We start from the raw sequence: 16,857 nt of genomic DNA on the forward strand, positions 1-16,857 counted from the left end.
CCTCACCTGTCTTCTCTGAGGCATCTGTGTTGTTATTGTCACGTGATTGGCGAATAGTTGACTTCCTGTTTAATGCATCATGGCCTAACTAACACACATGCATCTTTTCATAGATCGAGTGGATAAAGCTACATCTTCCATGTAGTCATTGCCAGACTTCCCATATGTTCATCATGAAACTGTGCAGTCTTGTGAGGCTGCACAGTTTCACAGGCTTTTTTTTTTTTCTTGCTCCACATACCCCACCGCTCCTTGAGGATTATTCCAAAGGGCAATCTAAGAGTGAGCAAGCTGCTATTAGAAAGCCAATATATTTGATGTGGTTCATGGGTTACTGTATGAAATGATCTGTGGCCCGTTAGGACTTATTAGTGTCCATACAGGTTAAGCAAGCAGACCGCAGTGCAATCCCATTCTCAGAGAAAATCACACCAGTAATTTCTTACATCTTGTTCTCATTAAACATTTTATAAAGGGTGTCATCCTCAAAACTTTTTTGGGATGTTGCATGCACTTGCTGCTGAACTATCAAGCTACAATGTTTGGCTCTGTTCTTACCACCATTTCTTGTTTTTTCACCTCCTCCACACGGTGGTCAGAGTTCAGGGGCTGCTGCAGGACTGCACCATTATCACTATCCAGAAATAAGCGTCTTGCTCAAGGAGGCTTTTTCCACATATGATTTTGCTCATCTTTACCATCGCACTCTAATCTCCTGAACCCATGAATTAAATGAATACTCAATGACACTGTAGAGGCACCACTTTTAGGGTCACTACTTAGTTCCTGCTCCTCTTGTCATTCACTGAGAAGTGTTAATGCACACAGAATCACAAGAGGGTATGTTTTTTTTTTTGGTCTACATATTTAGAACACTCCTCCTTGAGCCACCCACTTACCGTGGTGGAGGAGTTTGAGTGCCCTAAGGATCCTAGGGGCTATGCTGTCCAGGGCTTTTTGCCCCTACTAGGTTCTCCCAAGGCAGAGAGGGTGAGAGGCAGAGGGCCGGGGTGGGCTTCTTGTTTTCCCCTAGACTCTCTGCCTGCATGTTGGGCTTCTCCCAGGTGGAAGAAACGGCTGCTTTCCTGCGCCTTCGGGTCGGGGAACAGGTCCTGACTGTTGTCTGCACTTATGCACCGAACAGCAGTTCAGAGTACCCGCCCTTTTTGGAGACTCCAGGACGGACGCTGGACTGCGCTCCAGCTGGGGACTCTGTTGTCCTGCTGGGGGACTTCAATGCTCACATGGGCAATGACAGCGTGACCTGGAGGGGTGTGATCGGGAGGAACAGCCTTCCTGATCTGAACCCGAGTGGTGTTCAGTTATAGGACTTCTGTGCGAGTCGCAGTCAGTCCATAACTAACACCTTTTTACTAATTCCAGTAAATTAGATAAACCTTGGATACTTTGCAACAGGATCTTTTTGTAGTTCATACAGCATTTGACTTTCCTATGAGATTTTTTCTAAGAAGCAACCTAAATGGTGAGCGGTGTGAAAGCCGCTCACAGTCACTGGATTGCTAAAACAAATTTTGATTGATATTAAATGCATTTCTTCCTCTGTTTGAAAATGCAGTTTCCCTTCATGATGCAGAAGTGTCATTCACCTCTTAGCATATTTGTTATGCCATGACATTGTATTTGTATTCAGCCTAGTGCCGGCTGGTGTCTACCCTTTGCATCTGTAAACTTCTATACTACTTTTTGTGCTTCCATATGCTTTATTTTACTACAGTCAAATTCCCAATAAAGCTTTTCTTATTTACATGTTATGTTATCAGACAGCCGAGTATGAAATAGTGACTGAGGCGACCATTCTATCAGTTACTGTTGGAAACCATTTCCAGGCTGCTGCATTGCACTGCTACTACACCGTTGACGTCGTCTCGGAAACTCACAATACACACCTGTAATTTAAAAAACAACCTCCGTGCTGTGATTTCACTTAAACAGTGTATGCACATAAAATATTCACATGCACAGCTTGTTCATGGCTTTGTTAGGTGCCATGCTGTCAACTGAAATTGCTAAATCTGCTGAAGTAGACTCAATAAGAGGTATGCCACATATTCGCCAGTACTGGCAAATGCCACATCTTCCATGGAAATGGATGTGAAAACTCACCGAGCTGCCACAATGTGGGGAATTTGCAGGCACAGATTCAGTACAGGGTTCTTTATGGATCTGAATGACACTGGGAATTAAGAAAAACACCTTCCAGTATTGATGGGGATTCCCCAGCGGCCAAGAAAAAACACTGTAAATCTGTGTTTAAATCCAGGCTTTCTATCCGTTCTGGCAGATGCATGTGAATTACAAGTTGTTGTCAGACAAAGATGTGACACTTTCTTCCCCCACTTTTGTTTTGCAGGTTTTATGGGACACAATGCCTACCCAGGTCCTTGCGAACACAAGTACTGCGGCTTGGGACGCCATTGTGTGGTCAACCATGAGACGGACCAAGGGGAGTGTAAGTGTTTGGATCGCTGTAAGCCACACTATAAACCGGTGTGCGGATCAGATGGAAAGCTGTACCAGAACCATTGTGAGCTGCATCGAGCCTCCTGTCTCAGAGGACACAAGATTACCATTATGCACAGTGAGGAGTGCTTCTACAAAGGTAAGAGCTGATGTGACCTTTCTCTGATGATGGATGTGTGTGTCCAGTTGATATTGTAGCTCCTGCACTAGACCCATTGTGATATATGTGAGGTTGCGTTGGCCCTGTAACATGTGGGATTTAATTGAGTGTGATTCCTGCTGTGACAGCCACTAAAAATGGAAAATGTCATTAGGCACACCAGCAGTGTGTACATTTTAAGTATATTGTTTTGTACGAGTGAAAATTGTGGACATGTGCTGTGGCTAAAAAATAGATTTCTAATTTTGTTGATGGTAAGCTTACCTACAAACTGTGCAGTTGCTACTGGCATGTTTATACTGGAATAAAGGAAAATGACCTTCTTTCATCATAAAGGAGCACAGCATGTACAATATAACAGTGTGCCATTTTACAAAAGATGTCCCTAGTGGTCACAAATGCTTTGCCTTAGGCAGTGTTAGTACCATGCAAGAAGAAATAGGAAAACTAAATTGAATTTAAAAAGACTTTTTCAGCTTTGAAGAAGAGGAATAACTGAGACATCAAAAGCTAGAGACTTAATCTTAGCAATTTATTCCAGCAGCCTCTTTGACAGATAACTATCATACGTCAAGTGTCCTTTAGACATCCTGTTAATAGGTTGGTAAAATAGCAAACATTTCTAATGAAATGAATATGTTAATAATACAATAAGAATGATAGCAACAGTCATTTGTAGAAAACATTTTCTTTCCCCTGACAAAGTATTTTGAATTAAAGCAACAGCACATTAACAACATAATGCCTCAGCATCTGGGTTTTCATCTTGTCACAGAGAAAATAATGATGTTGGTGAATCCATGTGGGAGTATTATACAAGGAAAACCATGATAAGCACCGTCGTAATTAGGGCGATGTCTCTAGCGTTGTCAACAATACAACTACTATCCAGATGTAGTTTCATGTTTTACTGCACAAAGATACCTTATGTCAAAATACAAGCACATACACTGCAGCTTAATATAACATCTATGACATGATGTAGCTGACGCAGGACATGACAGAACTTACAGGCAACAATGGTATGGTTTATTGGCAAATAAAGTAGTCGGGTAGCACTGCATAGTCAATGCAACATAAAGAACAAAGGACACGGTCTGAAAGCAGTCATATAGCTCTTTCTGAAATGTGTAGCTTGCTTTAGAGGCAGGAGCAGGTGGTAGTGCTGTAGTGTTCATATTTCCCCAGAGGAGGTTGACTGCACTCTACCATTGATTGTATAAACACACCAATTATTCTTAGTCCCTGGAAACAAGGCTCTTCTCCCCTCTGTAATACTAGACATCAGTGAAATAAGAGCTCGTGACACTCTGCACCTTTGTTCCATTCAGGGCAATGGGAATAGCTGAAAAATACTCACAAACAGCATATGCATAATATTCATGAGCGATTACCTTTGCATTGATTCGACAGAGTTTTCTCCTCGTACTTGTTAACTTTGAAAAGTAACTTCATACAGCGGCAGTCTGGGAATGAGTCTTGGATCTATATATTGTTGCACATGAAAGTCCTTGTGGTCCTCCTGACAGAGAGTTTTGTGGGGCACCGCTCTCGCATTGTAAAACCAAAAGAAACCAAAACAAAAACAAACAGCATGTCCTCCTCACCGAGCACCACTGAAATGTTCAATTTTGAGATGAACAAAGCCTCACTACAGGTACCAAAACAAGTACAAAACTTGGCATACATTAACAGAGCCAAAGTCATTGTAGGTAAACTAGTGTTTCCAATCACATCATCATCCAATTACAGAGAAAAATGGCATTCAGATCGATGATAGCCTGCTGAGCAACAGTCCTAATCAGCCTTTTTAATGTGCACTGTCCTATCAGACTACCCTTCCCACTTCTTCTGCACTCAGTAAGCATCTATTCACAATAATGCAGAGTGCGATATTTTACCAATGTCAGGCAATGAATATCAGATCAACAGGAGCCAAAAGAAGGAATTAAAAAAAAAAAACACACAAGCAATCCTTTTTTCCCTCCTCCTATCCCTTCCTCAGTCCAGATGTTTTTTTCTTTTTGCTGTGACTGATATGTAATCAATTTCTCAATGAATAAGGGCTCCAGGGAGAGGACACAGGAGCCTGTTGGAGTGTTTAGTAATTTCTGTTAAAGGCTTTGTTATCGTGTTGGCACATTCATATATTTAAAAATTTAAGCCATAAATTATAAAAAATGATATTTGCCGTTTAAAGCTTTACCTTGGAAAATGGAGGAGTTACCTAAATGTTACACAGCTGCAGGGAATTTGTTGCCATCACAAAAGGTACCGCGGCAGTCGGAGGCACCAAATAACTGGGCAAACGTAATAGAGCTTACAACCAAATCTAGATGTAATTATGATTTAAGGGTTATTAGTGGGTAAAATGAAATGTGCCCTAAGTGGCATGTTAAATGTGTCACTTCATTATTTGAACAAAATGGACATACAGACTCACATACAGATTATCACAGCATAAAACCAAATTTGTCTTGTTTAAGTTATTTTGGTATTTACTTACCAGCTCTCCTTTTTTGTGTGTGTATGTTTACCCCATTTGACAAAAGTGCAAGTACATATATATTTTTTTATGGTATACCTTCTTTATAGTTTACTACAGAGAGAACAGTGTGTCAGTAATTTGGTCACTTAACTCAACAATCATGAGATGGATTGCCATGAAATCAGACACTATTGTTGTCTCTGAGTGATGAAGCCTATGAGTTTGATAATGCATTGACTTCCTCTAGCCTTCCTGTTGTTGTCCTCATCTTCGAATGTTTTCATTGGACATAATTTTAGAAGAATGTGGTCTACTCCCCATGATATCCGAAAAGAAGTGTACAATATATAGTAATTGGTTGAAAAGAAGTTGGCTACAAATGTGTAACACAGAATTAGGTGACATATTTTAGGCTTTATAAATAGTCTAACAGACTGGGTCAGTTTTGACCCGGGAGGATAAAAGTTGCATAGTCGATAGGAAGACAATATGAGGACTAGAGCAACCATGTGCCATACATTTTGATGAATGATGACCTGTATGTTTTCATTTCCAATATTTTGGCATGTAGTACATTCAGATCTCATGATAGTCTCACCCGCTGTACTGTATGTTTAGGGATAGTAAGAAAAACCTCAGCATGTTAACATGCTAAACTAATATAGAACATTTTAAAATAAAAACCTGCTAAACATTAACACATATGCTCACAATGACAATGTTAGCATGCTGGCCCTAGCATTTAGCTCAGCACACTACTATTTTAAAGTATGGTGTCACAGATCTCCTTGTAGTTATAATATATATGTACATACTGATCAGCCACAACATTAAAACTGATAGATGAAATAAATAACGTCTTAAGAATATCCAGTGTTCTGCTGGGAAACTTTTGGACCTGGCATTCATGTGGATGTTACTTAGACATGTAGCACCCACCTAGACCAGACCAGGCACCCCCACCCCATAGCAATGACACTCCTTGATGGTAGCAGCCATCCCCAGCAGGATGCAGCCTGACACAGACACACACACAAAAACACTTTAGGAACAACTAAAAAACCATGAAGAACAGCACAAGGTGTTGACCTGGCCTCCAGATTCACTAGATCCCAAACTGATCAAGTATCTGTGGGATGATCCACAGAGGCCCCTCCCCTCAACCCATAGGACCCAAAGGCCCCCACTAACAACATTCTTTTGCCAGACACCACATTATTAGGAAGGTGGTCATAATGTTATGCCTGATCGATGTAAACACTGTTGGCAAAAAGAAATGAGGAATTGACTTTAATGTAATCAAAACTTTCAATAACCTTATTGACCTGTTCTGCACTGCGGCCAGCAATCCATCAGCCTCCTCTTCCTCCTCTTGGTTATGTAAAGGCACCATCAACCATAACCACCCTAGCAGGATGCAGCCTGACACAGACACACACACAAAAACAGTTTAGGAACAACTCCAAAAAAACATGAAAACAGCACAAGGTGTATATATACTTAGCAAAAGTGTTTGTAAAGCGATTGTAAGTCTATTATAAAGAAAATGAAGTTATTTAAAAGAACATAGTTCACTGTTAATAAAACCACTAGACACAATATATTGAAACAGGTTTGATTGCATTTGATTTCATACAGTCAGTCTTAATGGTGTATCTGACCATTAATCTGCACAGATTTTACAGTTTTTACCAACACACTGATCCCTTGTGTAAATTGAAGGCATTCAGACGTTGTCATTACACATTGATGTCTCTTTCACTAGTGAGTTGCTCACACAATTGTTGGCATTTGCTAAGAAAGCTTGTCATAACATAGGCTGGTAAATTCAAAACACAATGCTATAAATGAACTGTCAGCGCCAGATGGATGATATTCTGGCTCCACTAACGCTCTGCTGACTGCCACAAATTGGTTCATTCTTTCCTTGCAGTTAGACATACAGGGGCTAATGAAATAGTGATCAGCCGGTCACCGATGGCCTATTTCCATCATTTATCAGCCTCTTGCTTTCAGTAGCTGTCAACAATCAGTAAAAGCCTAGTTTTAATTATTAATGGTGCAGGTCATCTTATTTTAGAGTCATTCAGCAGATCTAACACCCTCCAGTCCTCTGTCGCACTGCCGATTAAACACAGACCATCCTGCAGCATAAATGTTCAGAATATAATGTGCTAGTGAAATCCCAAGACACATTTCTATAAGTTTAATTATATTGAGGATTTTCATATGCATATTTCTGTGTGGTACTGCTATTAAGATTAGAATTTAGGATAAGCTTTTTTCAAAATGGTTCAACAGTGGAAAATGTAGCTGAGGAGGCATTTCTCCATTCTACAACAGATGCTGGCAAATTGTGGTGTTATTTACTATATTCAGATGTCATAGTGATGTCTTATTGAGACATCATCATTGGCAGGCCATCTCTTGATCACGGAAGAATGATTTATTGTCAAGTGAAAAACAACTCCATGTATCGCTCTGTTGAACCTTGCTCTTCCTCTGTTTAGATGAACCTATAAGTATCGCTAATTCTCTGTAAAAGCCAGAGACACAGTAGGCTCTGGGTCTTTTTGACCATATCTCACCTTCTCTCTTCCTGCAATAAAACCATAAAAGATACTGAATGCATCCAGTTTCTGTGTTTCTCATCAGAATCTATCTCTGTACTGAAGGAAGCTGAGGACTTAAGTTTCCACAACACAATTTACAGATTGCTTTTGAGCTGACATCCATATGCAAAGAGGTTGAATCACTATTGGTTCAGGTCCCAGCTGGATGAGTCTATGTTGGCAATGGACAGGCCTTGTCAGCCAGACCTTCACTCTGCCTCTTATCTGCTGTAGTAGACAGGATAAAAAATGACAGCCATGTGTTGACTGAAGCTTCTCATTAGCACTGGGGAGCGCATATGACCCCCATTTTCCCCTTGGACAGCATCGCAACTTAACCGGGATCGGATCTGATTGAAAATTAAGTGGTGCACAAAAGCCTGTCCAATCTGCGGAGGGCAACGCGCATGAGGGAGAACAATCTCTGCAGCAAGGAATTGTCGCGAGCGGAGACAATTAGGGGTTAAAGTTGCAATTTTCAGTACATTCAGCACATCCAATTACGTGGGAGATCATACATTTAGAAAACCTTCAGACATTTGGCTCCCAATAAAACGTTCATGCCAGAGCTTGTCGAGTTTTTATTTACTCCTTACAGCATTGTTGCATTACATCATTTACTTTGATGCTGTCTCATAGTGTAAGATGGATCACAGTTTTTGTGTTTATGCATCTTTTCAACGTGGAGATCAAATGGTGTTATCACATGACTTCATTGCTTGTGTGAGAAATAGCACTGGTTTGGCATTTGAGGGAACAGCACATTTTGTCCGAACTCTATCAAATCCAAAATTCCACATCTCAAAGTGGAAATAAATCATTTAGTACATTTCCCATGTGCAAGATCAAGTGGTGCATTCAGGTAATTTTCTGCAGTTTCCAAGGACACTGTGTTACAGTGAATGTACAAGGACAGCAAAACATGTTTTGAAAAGCAAGCGTGGCTTTACGAGTCACAGAGTTTCCACTTATTACTCACCAGATAGTTAAAATAAAAGTTTCCGGGTAAAATCTAAAACATTTACTATTCTGTCCTCAAAAGGCTAATACCATACTATACATGTTTGATGAGGGACAGTGGTGCCATCATGTAGAATTTCAAAGCACAGTTATTCTCTTGATCAGAAATGGCTTTGTGGCTTTACATCAGAACAGCCAAAACTAGGCTAGACATCTAGGATCCTTTTACTTTTTAAAAGTACTATACCAGTGCAGCTGGTTGATGCCTGCACTGTTTTAATGATCTCACCTGCGCCTTTGCGCCTAATGTCTCTGCCTTTAGCCTGAGAATCATGTCCGCTTGCGATTATCATCAGGGATCAATCGATCAGTCAGTTCATTTATAACGTGTTTATAAGGTGACAGTAGCAAAGAGAAACTCCCTTATGTGATTACAGGATGCACGTAGGTAATACATATTTTTATTATTTATTCCAATGGTTATTTTGTATTCAGTTAATCGTTAATAAAACATCAGAAAACACTAGAAATGCTTGTTTCAATTTGCATCAGAGTCAGCTCACATCTTGTGTTGTCGCATCTTACCAGAAACCAAACTTCAAGGCTCAATAATACTTTGTTGACCATCTACTGGTAGAATATCTTTCAACATGAGAGGTTAAAACCAATAGTTATTTGTTTCTAGTTTAATAACTTTAATGGGGGCTCGGTTGTCATTATTATCAACTGCTGGTTAATTAATCATCTTATAGAGGGACAGGTTCTTCAGTAACTCTGGTCACCGGTACTACCTGTGTGTCACAGAAGTAACGACAGAAGAAGAAACCAACAATACTATAATATAAGCAACAGAAAGAAAATACAACAGAAAGTTTACAGCATTAATAATTACGCTTTAACAATTAGACGCAGAGTGGTAAGCCTGGGTTAACATCTGTCCTACACTGCTGTGCAAAGAAATCGTGAGAGATGTGAAAAGCACAGAGTGGCAGGCGCAGTGATACAATCTGATGGACAGAAAAAAGAAAAAGTAAGAGAGAGGATGAGTTAACCCTTTGTGGACTGGAAAGCTTTACTGATTTTGCATAATCACTGAGAGATAAAACTCGGCAGACATTTGATCCACCATGTAACCACTGCCTACGGTTGAGATGAATTTGCTGCTCGAGTAGGCTAAACATCCTTTGCATAATTATGTTGAGTGTGAAAGCAGTGTGGTCAGTCAGTCAGTCACAGGGTCTAAAGTATCTACTGTCCAGCTTGGATGTCGGGAAAAACAGTAGTGATTGGATATCATTTGTGTTTTCAAGGGGACATTTATATCACTTGCATTATTCAGGCATTTGCAGTAAGCCCAGCTATGCAGAGATGCATTAGTTTGTGCTGCCATGGATGATGAATGTTTACAGCCATTGAGCGTTGCAAAAAATGTTCCGTCTCTTAGCAGTTTTTGCTGATTTGAAGCCTCTACGCAAGCATACAATACTGCTTTGTCCTGGCAATTTTCAGATTTCATGTCTTACATGTTTAGATTTCAGTTAATTGTAAACTGCATATGATCACAAGTTTGCTCAAAAATATTAGATGTGTGTGACGTGAGCATTGTTTCAATTTGTATTTTGAGCCTGTTGTTCCCAGTGAAACACTAAGAAACCTTACTGTTGTTGAGTTGTTGACTTTAGATCATGGTAATATCTTGTGCTTTGCACCAAGCGCAGCATATAGGCTGCATTAATGAACATGTGTAATTAGGCTGTGTCTAAAAAAAAGTAGGGCTTGTTGGAGCACAGCTCTTCTGTTGTTATAGCTGCATTCTCAGTAGAACAAACTCTTTGCGGATGACTCCCCAAGGGCTCTGCCAAGAAAAACATGCTCATGAAGCATCATAGCTTCCGGCCTCTAGAGACCTTCTACCTTAACGATGTGTCTGCGTCTTTCCCACCAGAGTGCCACTCCAGTGAGATCAGCTTGTGTACAGTAAAGGGCTTCAAAACCTCCTGTGTGTTCTTGCTTTCTTTTAATGACTCTGTGGCGCCATTAATGCTGCGACCTCTGTACGAGACCTGGCACGGTCATCGACAGCAGTGCCAAAGAACAAGCTCCTCATTAAAATCCAGACTTGTGAATCATTAAGTTAGCAAGGACGTCCAAACCATTGTCAGATGCAGAGTCTGGGTGCCAGTCAACTCCGAAATTATAATTTGTGTACCTCGTGATCGGCTGTGTGAGATTATGTAATTTTTATAGCTAAAAAGAGAGGTCGATGTTTGCAGGTTCGCAAATCTTTTATTCTTGGATGTTGAAAAATCCCCTGGTACATTATTCTGAATATTGGACATACAATCTCAAGGCTGTGGCAAATAGATGTTGAATTCTGCAGCACTCAGGTCGGAGGAGATTAATGTTCCAGTTCAGTCTATCCAGATTATGTGCTCATCTGTTTTGTATCAGACCAGTTGATGCAGGATCAGATTTTTTATTTTTTTTGTAACTAAGAACAGCCACACACACACAGATAGACACATGCAAGTATTACAGAGGCTGTGTGCATGTAAATTGACAATGTAGCTTACATGCTATCACACATATCTAGGCATTTGTTACTCTGAAAATAGATATTTGTGACAAAAGCCTTATTACAGTCAAAAGGGAAAAAGACAGAAAAAAAGCACAAACAAGCCATTACCAAAAAGATAAAGATTCCAAGACAGCAACATATCCTGTATGTTGGAAATCCACAGCTTTCTTGAGCTCAGTGCCAGTCATCATTGTGCCATTTTAAATGTTCAGAAACAGAATTAATGTCTGACATTATGCAGAGAATAGAGAGATACAAGGCAGGCTTTGTGGCATAATACAGGAAAGAATGCAATGAAATTGTTTTAAAGAGTGTTAAATGGTGACATGACTCACTTTTCCACATTGTAATAGGAGACACTGGCAAGGTCTATTGTCTGGAGCAATGCCACTGCCCATTCATACTTCTTTTTCTCGTAGACAAATTGATGTTCCACACAATTCGGTCATTGGAGAACTCTGACAAACAGAGCACAGTCCTAAAGCAGCACTGGGGCATCACAATGCGACAAAGGTGTCTCCTTTTTATTGATTTTTCTAGCTTTATTTTTCGACGGGCATCTGCTAATGATAGTCATATCACTGAATACATTGCTTCGATGGCTTCCCTTATTATGGCTGAATGAAGACAGATGCAGTAGAAAAACAGTGCCGATATATGACATGGCTGCAGGGACTAACGCTAGCCCATTTGTTGGAAACTGATCTGGTAACGGGAATTTCAGAGCACAATGGTCTCATCACTCTTTGTGCCTTATTTTATAGGAGTGGTTGCTCTTACACAGTAGTTACAAATGAGACAGGAGGTGGAAAGAGTGCAATTAAAATGATATTATAAAATATTTTACGGACTAAATGTTACGTCAAGGTGAATCAAAACTCCCCACACTTAAATGAAACTTCAGCATCTCAGATGTGTTTTCCTTGCTTGCGTTGTTGATCCAAAGGCAGCATTAGTGAAACCTACAACCTCAGACTGAGGTGCACAATATATGTTAGGATCTACTGTGAATAATTGGAAAATGAGGGCAAGAAGTCACTGGAGATGGGGAGGACAGTTAATATTTACTGAAGGCCAGTGCCTGGAGCTGCTATCCCTTGTGCCATTTGACAAGGATGAGCAGCTACAGTGGTCTAATTTTAAAGGCTGCAGGTTCAGTTTGTTTATTCACAGCCATGACTCCTGTCAAAGTGACAAAACTGTGAACCCTAGGACTAAATTAGCTGGTAGGCCATTGGTTATAGGTCCATATGGCAGCTCCTGCCACAAGCAGGCTTCATTACAAGCTAATACAGTCGGTATCAACAGTAAATTACAGGTTCCTGTGCTGCTCATCTTCTTTAGGTTGAAGGCCTGTTTCCCCTATGCATGTGAAAATCACAAGTCTCTGACCCAAATGTTACAAATGTTATGTAAGAGTGACAGGTCCATTAAGACAGGGTTCACTGGATTGCGCAGTAACCTCACAAGAAAAACTTTGGTTTGTAATGCTGATAAAAGTGATGTTTCATGAAATAAAAAATAAAAATACGTGAACAGTACAACATCCTTGAGTCTTAATACACCAATCAGGCATAACATTACGACCACTGACCGGACAAGTAAATAACATTGACCATCTTGTGACAGTACAATGTTCTACTGGGAAACATTTGGACCAGGCATTCATGTGGATGTTACTTAGACATGTAGCACCCACCTAGACCAGACCAGGCCCCCCCACCCCATAGCAATGACACTCCTTGATGGCAGCAGCGATCCCCAGCAGGATGCAGCCTGACACAGACACACACACAAAAACGCTTTAGGAACAACTCAAAAAACATGAAGAACAGCACAAGGTGTTGACCTGGCCTCCAAATTCACTAGATCCCAAACCGATCAAGTATCTGTGGGATGATCCACAGAGGCCCCTCCCCTCGACCCATAGGACCCAAAGGCCCCCACTAACAACATTCTTTTGCCAGACACCACATTATTAGGAAGGTGGTCATAATGTTATGCCTGATCGATGTAAATACAGTTGGCAAAAAGAAATGAGGAATTGACTTTAATGTAATCAAAACTTTCAATAACCTTATTGACCTGTTCTGCACTGCGGCCAGCAATCCATCAGCCTCCTCTTCCTCCTCTCGGTTATGTAAAGGCACCATCAACCATAAAGCAATGATCTGCAGCACAGCCGTCATGGCGATGATGGCACAGCACTGTGATGAAGAGACACCGGACATTAAGGATGTCATCCCATACTTTACTTTGATCCATAGTCGTCAGTGTGTCCTTGAGGCCAGTAAACATGATGTGCTTTACTGTCAGTAGTTTTTCTAATGTGATTTTAATCTAATGTGACATACATGCCTCTTTTCTTGATCTGTTCTTTGCAGAGTCCATATTTTCTGTTCATGTACAATATTTTCCATTTATGTTCTGGTGATGTAGTTTCTTCCTTTGCCTTGCAGACTGGGATCTTTTAGAAGAGTGTTGATTGGAGTTTTGCATATGTAGTGTAAATATCATGACTATTGACCACACGAATCTGAGCTGGGGTTCAAATGGCTGGGGATGAGTACATACAGTGTTGTTCAAAATGATTCCACAGGTCTACTTAAATATGTCCCAGTACTCCCATCTCTTCATATTATCTATAAATAAAAAGGTATTGCGTTGTTGTTTTTTAGTGAAGAAACACCCTTTGAGAGTATTTCCACAAAAAGACATATAATTTATTTTCCGTGCATTTATTGGTGGCATGTCTCTCTATTTTTGTGTTCCTCAGTGGACATGTGTAGACACCTGAGACTTGATTTACTCTATTTATAAAAACAATTAGCACCATCTTCTTTGCACTGTATTAGGAAAATCCTTTGGGTCTTTTGATTTACTATATCAAGAGTTAACTCTGATTTGGGTTTTGTTGCAAGTTTGTCTCACAGGAATTGAAAGAAAGAAATTACCATATCTAACTTTAAATTAAAGAAAAAGAAAAATATTTGAATGTGGATCATCTAATGCACTGTATTATCCAACACACCTTCATGCGTAAACAACAGAATGGGTTGATTGTCAGTAACTTAAGGAAATGGCACATATACTAGCGAACAACAGTTGGATTTCACCCACGCTGGACAGCTGGTTCTTAAAGTAACTGAATTACTATTGCAGTTATTCTGTTTTATTTATTTATTTACTTCTCATGTGTCTATGTGCATTATTTGTTAAAAAATAAAATGTGAGAGATGTTTCAGTGAATGGGCCTAAAAGTGGCAATCTATTTTAATCCATTTTTTAACAAATGATGCAAACAAATGCTTTATTTATTTATTTTTTTTGTTCATTACAAATGTCTCCAGTATTCACTGCACCACTATGTGCAGTTATGTTGCTCTGCGCCACTTTAAGTGAACATTCTTTCCCTGCATTCTTTTTGTAAGTGGTAATGGTCTGGGTTAAAATGAACTTCTTTGTTTTCATGGCTGCAAGGTCAATGAGTTCCATCCCAGCTGGGAAATTTTACAGGCACTTATGCAAATGGCCGCAAGAGGTTGCCTACATAAACATAGGCTCTTTTAAGCCCCCTTTCATTCACAGTCAACAATAGTCTGGTGAGATCGGCCTGGTATTATCTATTACCAGAGAAAGAGAGCTATTGAACACAAAAGAAAATCCCACACAGCCTCTATAAATCAACAAATCCAAGGACAGTTCAAGAAGTCTAATCCTAAGAGGGATGCCTGGGTAGACTAGGACTGTAAACTGAACACTCACATGGATATTGACTGACCATAAAAGACAAAAAACAAACATAGTGTTGGTTATTTTTCCTTGATATGAATGAATAATTCTATGCATTAATCATTAATCATTAAAGTGAAAATAGAATATACTATATTTTTTTGATGAAGCCCTACTGCAGTCAAAAGACAACCACAAGCTAGTCATAAATATTACATACAAAACTGGTGCAACATTGATTTGAAGGACAACGAGTTTGCCTTTGATATCAAAACATGAACATGTTCTTTTTGAAAGAAATGTTCGATTTACAGTACAACATACTATCAAAAGAGAATCTGACATTTTGTCTTTAATCATTTTAATGACACATTTCCCCATTTCCCTACAGCTGCAGCACATCTATTTATACACTAAACTAATTAGTACTGTTTAATGCCATTTTTGCCCAATCCCATGTATACAACTCAAAAATCCCCCCTGCAGGTTTGTGCACCTCCAGACAGGAAACTGGCGTCTTTGATCGATGGGTTTATTTATAGCAGTCTCAGCTTCAAAGCAACCTGTGCTTATTTGCATGTTCATTATGTGCCCAAAATGGCCAATTATTTCATGAAAGGCGTGTGCAGAGGACTGGGCCATGGATCCCAAACAATCATATGACAAATTAGCCAATTAAACACGTTTGATGTTTCTCCCCCTGTAGCGCTGAGTAAGGGGTAGAAGGTGGAGAATAATTTCATGTTTGTAAGAGGAATTTCTGTTAAAGATAAGTAGCTACACCTATGATAAATACAATTCTATGGACCAAAATTTAAGGTAAAATATATCTACATTATTTTTTGCAGTTAGATTTTGTTGCATTATTGCGCAGTTACAATAGTCGCATAAGAGACTACAGGTTTTTGTCTGTAAGTTTACAAGGCTTAAATCTGGTTTCTTTTGAACTTCTTTTTTTTGTTCTGTCCTCTAATACTTTGGAATAAAAACACAAGTTTATATAAGCCCTTAAAACTCTTTAAACTTTTGATGAATTGGATCCTGTTGCAGGTTTGTTTACTTTAAGTGAATTGGCTCCAAAACCATTTTTGCAGTCTGCGCAAGATGGCTTTCCATTAAAGTATTGGTTAAAAGCCTTTTCAGTGTGAGCCATTATCCTCAAAAGTTTTCATTTTATTGCTCTCTGCATTTCAGTCGTCTCTTTTGTTTCCACCCACTTTGTCCATCCTGGATATCAAGACTTTGAAAAAAATGGTGAAATAAAAATGAACAATAGCTGCAAACATTGCTTGAAGCAGAGTGTTTCTGTCTAAGTAAGATAGGTAAGATTCTCAAAGATGGAGGGAAGAAGAGGGTGTGTGTGTGTGTGTGTGTGTGTGTGTGTGTGCGCGCCTGTGTGAGGGGTGGTGGGGTTGACTGGGTTGAAGCAATGTTGGTGTCTTAATATCAAAGCGCTGACTTCATTCTATGTTTAGTGCGACCCATGTGACCCAGCGACATGACAAATGTGTTGGATTTTCAGGTGCTGGACAATTTGAAGTGAGCAAGGAATCTCTTTAGTGGAAGAAAAGGCAAACATAAAGAAAGAATTGCTGGGTAATACAAGTTGAAGGGCATCTTTTTTTTTACAGACCTAAGAAAAATAGTTGAAACTGTTAGTATACATGAGTTAGTATACAGCATATGAGGATGTTGTTATTACAAAAAATATTGATGGCATCTTTTCAGAGATACTTTATTTATTCCTCTGTGGAAATTTGGTTAGCAGTTTCCTCACAGACCTACACAGACTCACCTCAGGGCTAGCTGGACATCTCACTTGTTATGTGCCTTTAAACTCAATGGT

At 39.7% G+C, this 16,857-nt stretch overlaps 1 protein-coding gene across 1 annotated transcript in view; it reads left to right on the forward strand.

Moving 5' to 3' along the window:
- Positions 1-16,857, forward strand: part of fstl5 (follistatin-like 5) — a gene marked incomplete at its 5' end in the record, with an annotated part of 136,280 nt that overhangs the window by 28,677 nt on the left and 90,746 nt on the right. Inside the window, one exon of the mRNA XM_084550544.1 lies at positions 2,372-2,620. Within this exon, the coding sequence (XP_084406670.1) occupies positions 2,372-2,620 (249 nt within the window). The remainder of the gene's footprint in view (positions 1-2,371; positions 2,621-16,857) is intronic.

The sequence above is a fragment of the Chelon labrosus genome, assembly GCF_963514085.1.
Source record: "Chelon labrosus genome assembly, chromosome: 8".
NCBI lineage: Eukaryota > Metazoa > Chordata > Actinopteri > Mugiliformes > Mugilidae > Chelon > Chelon labrosus.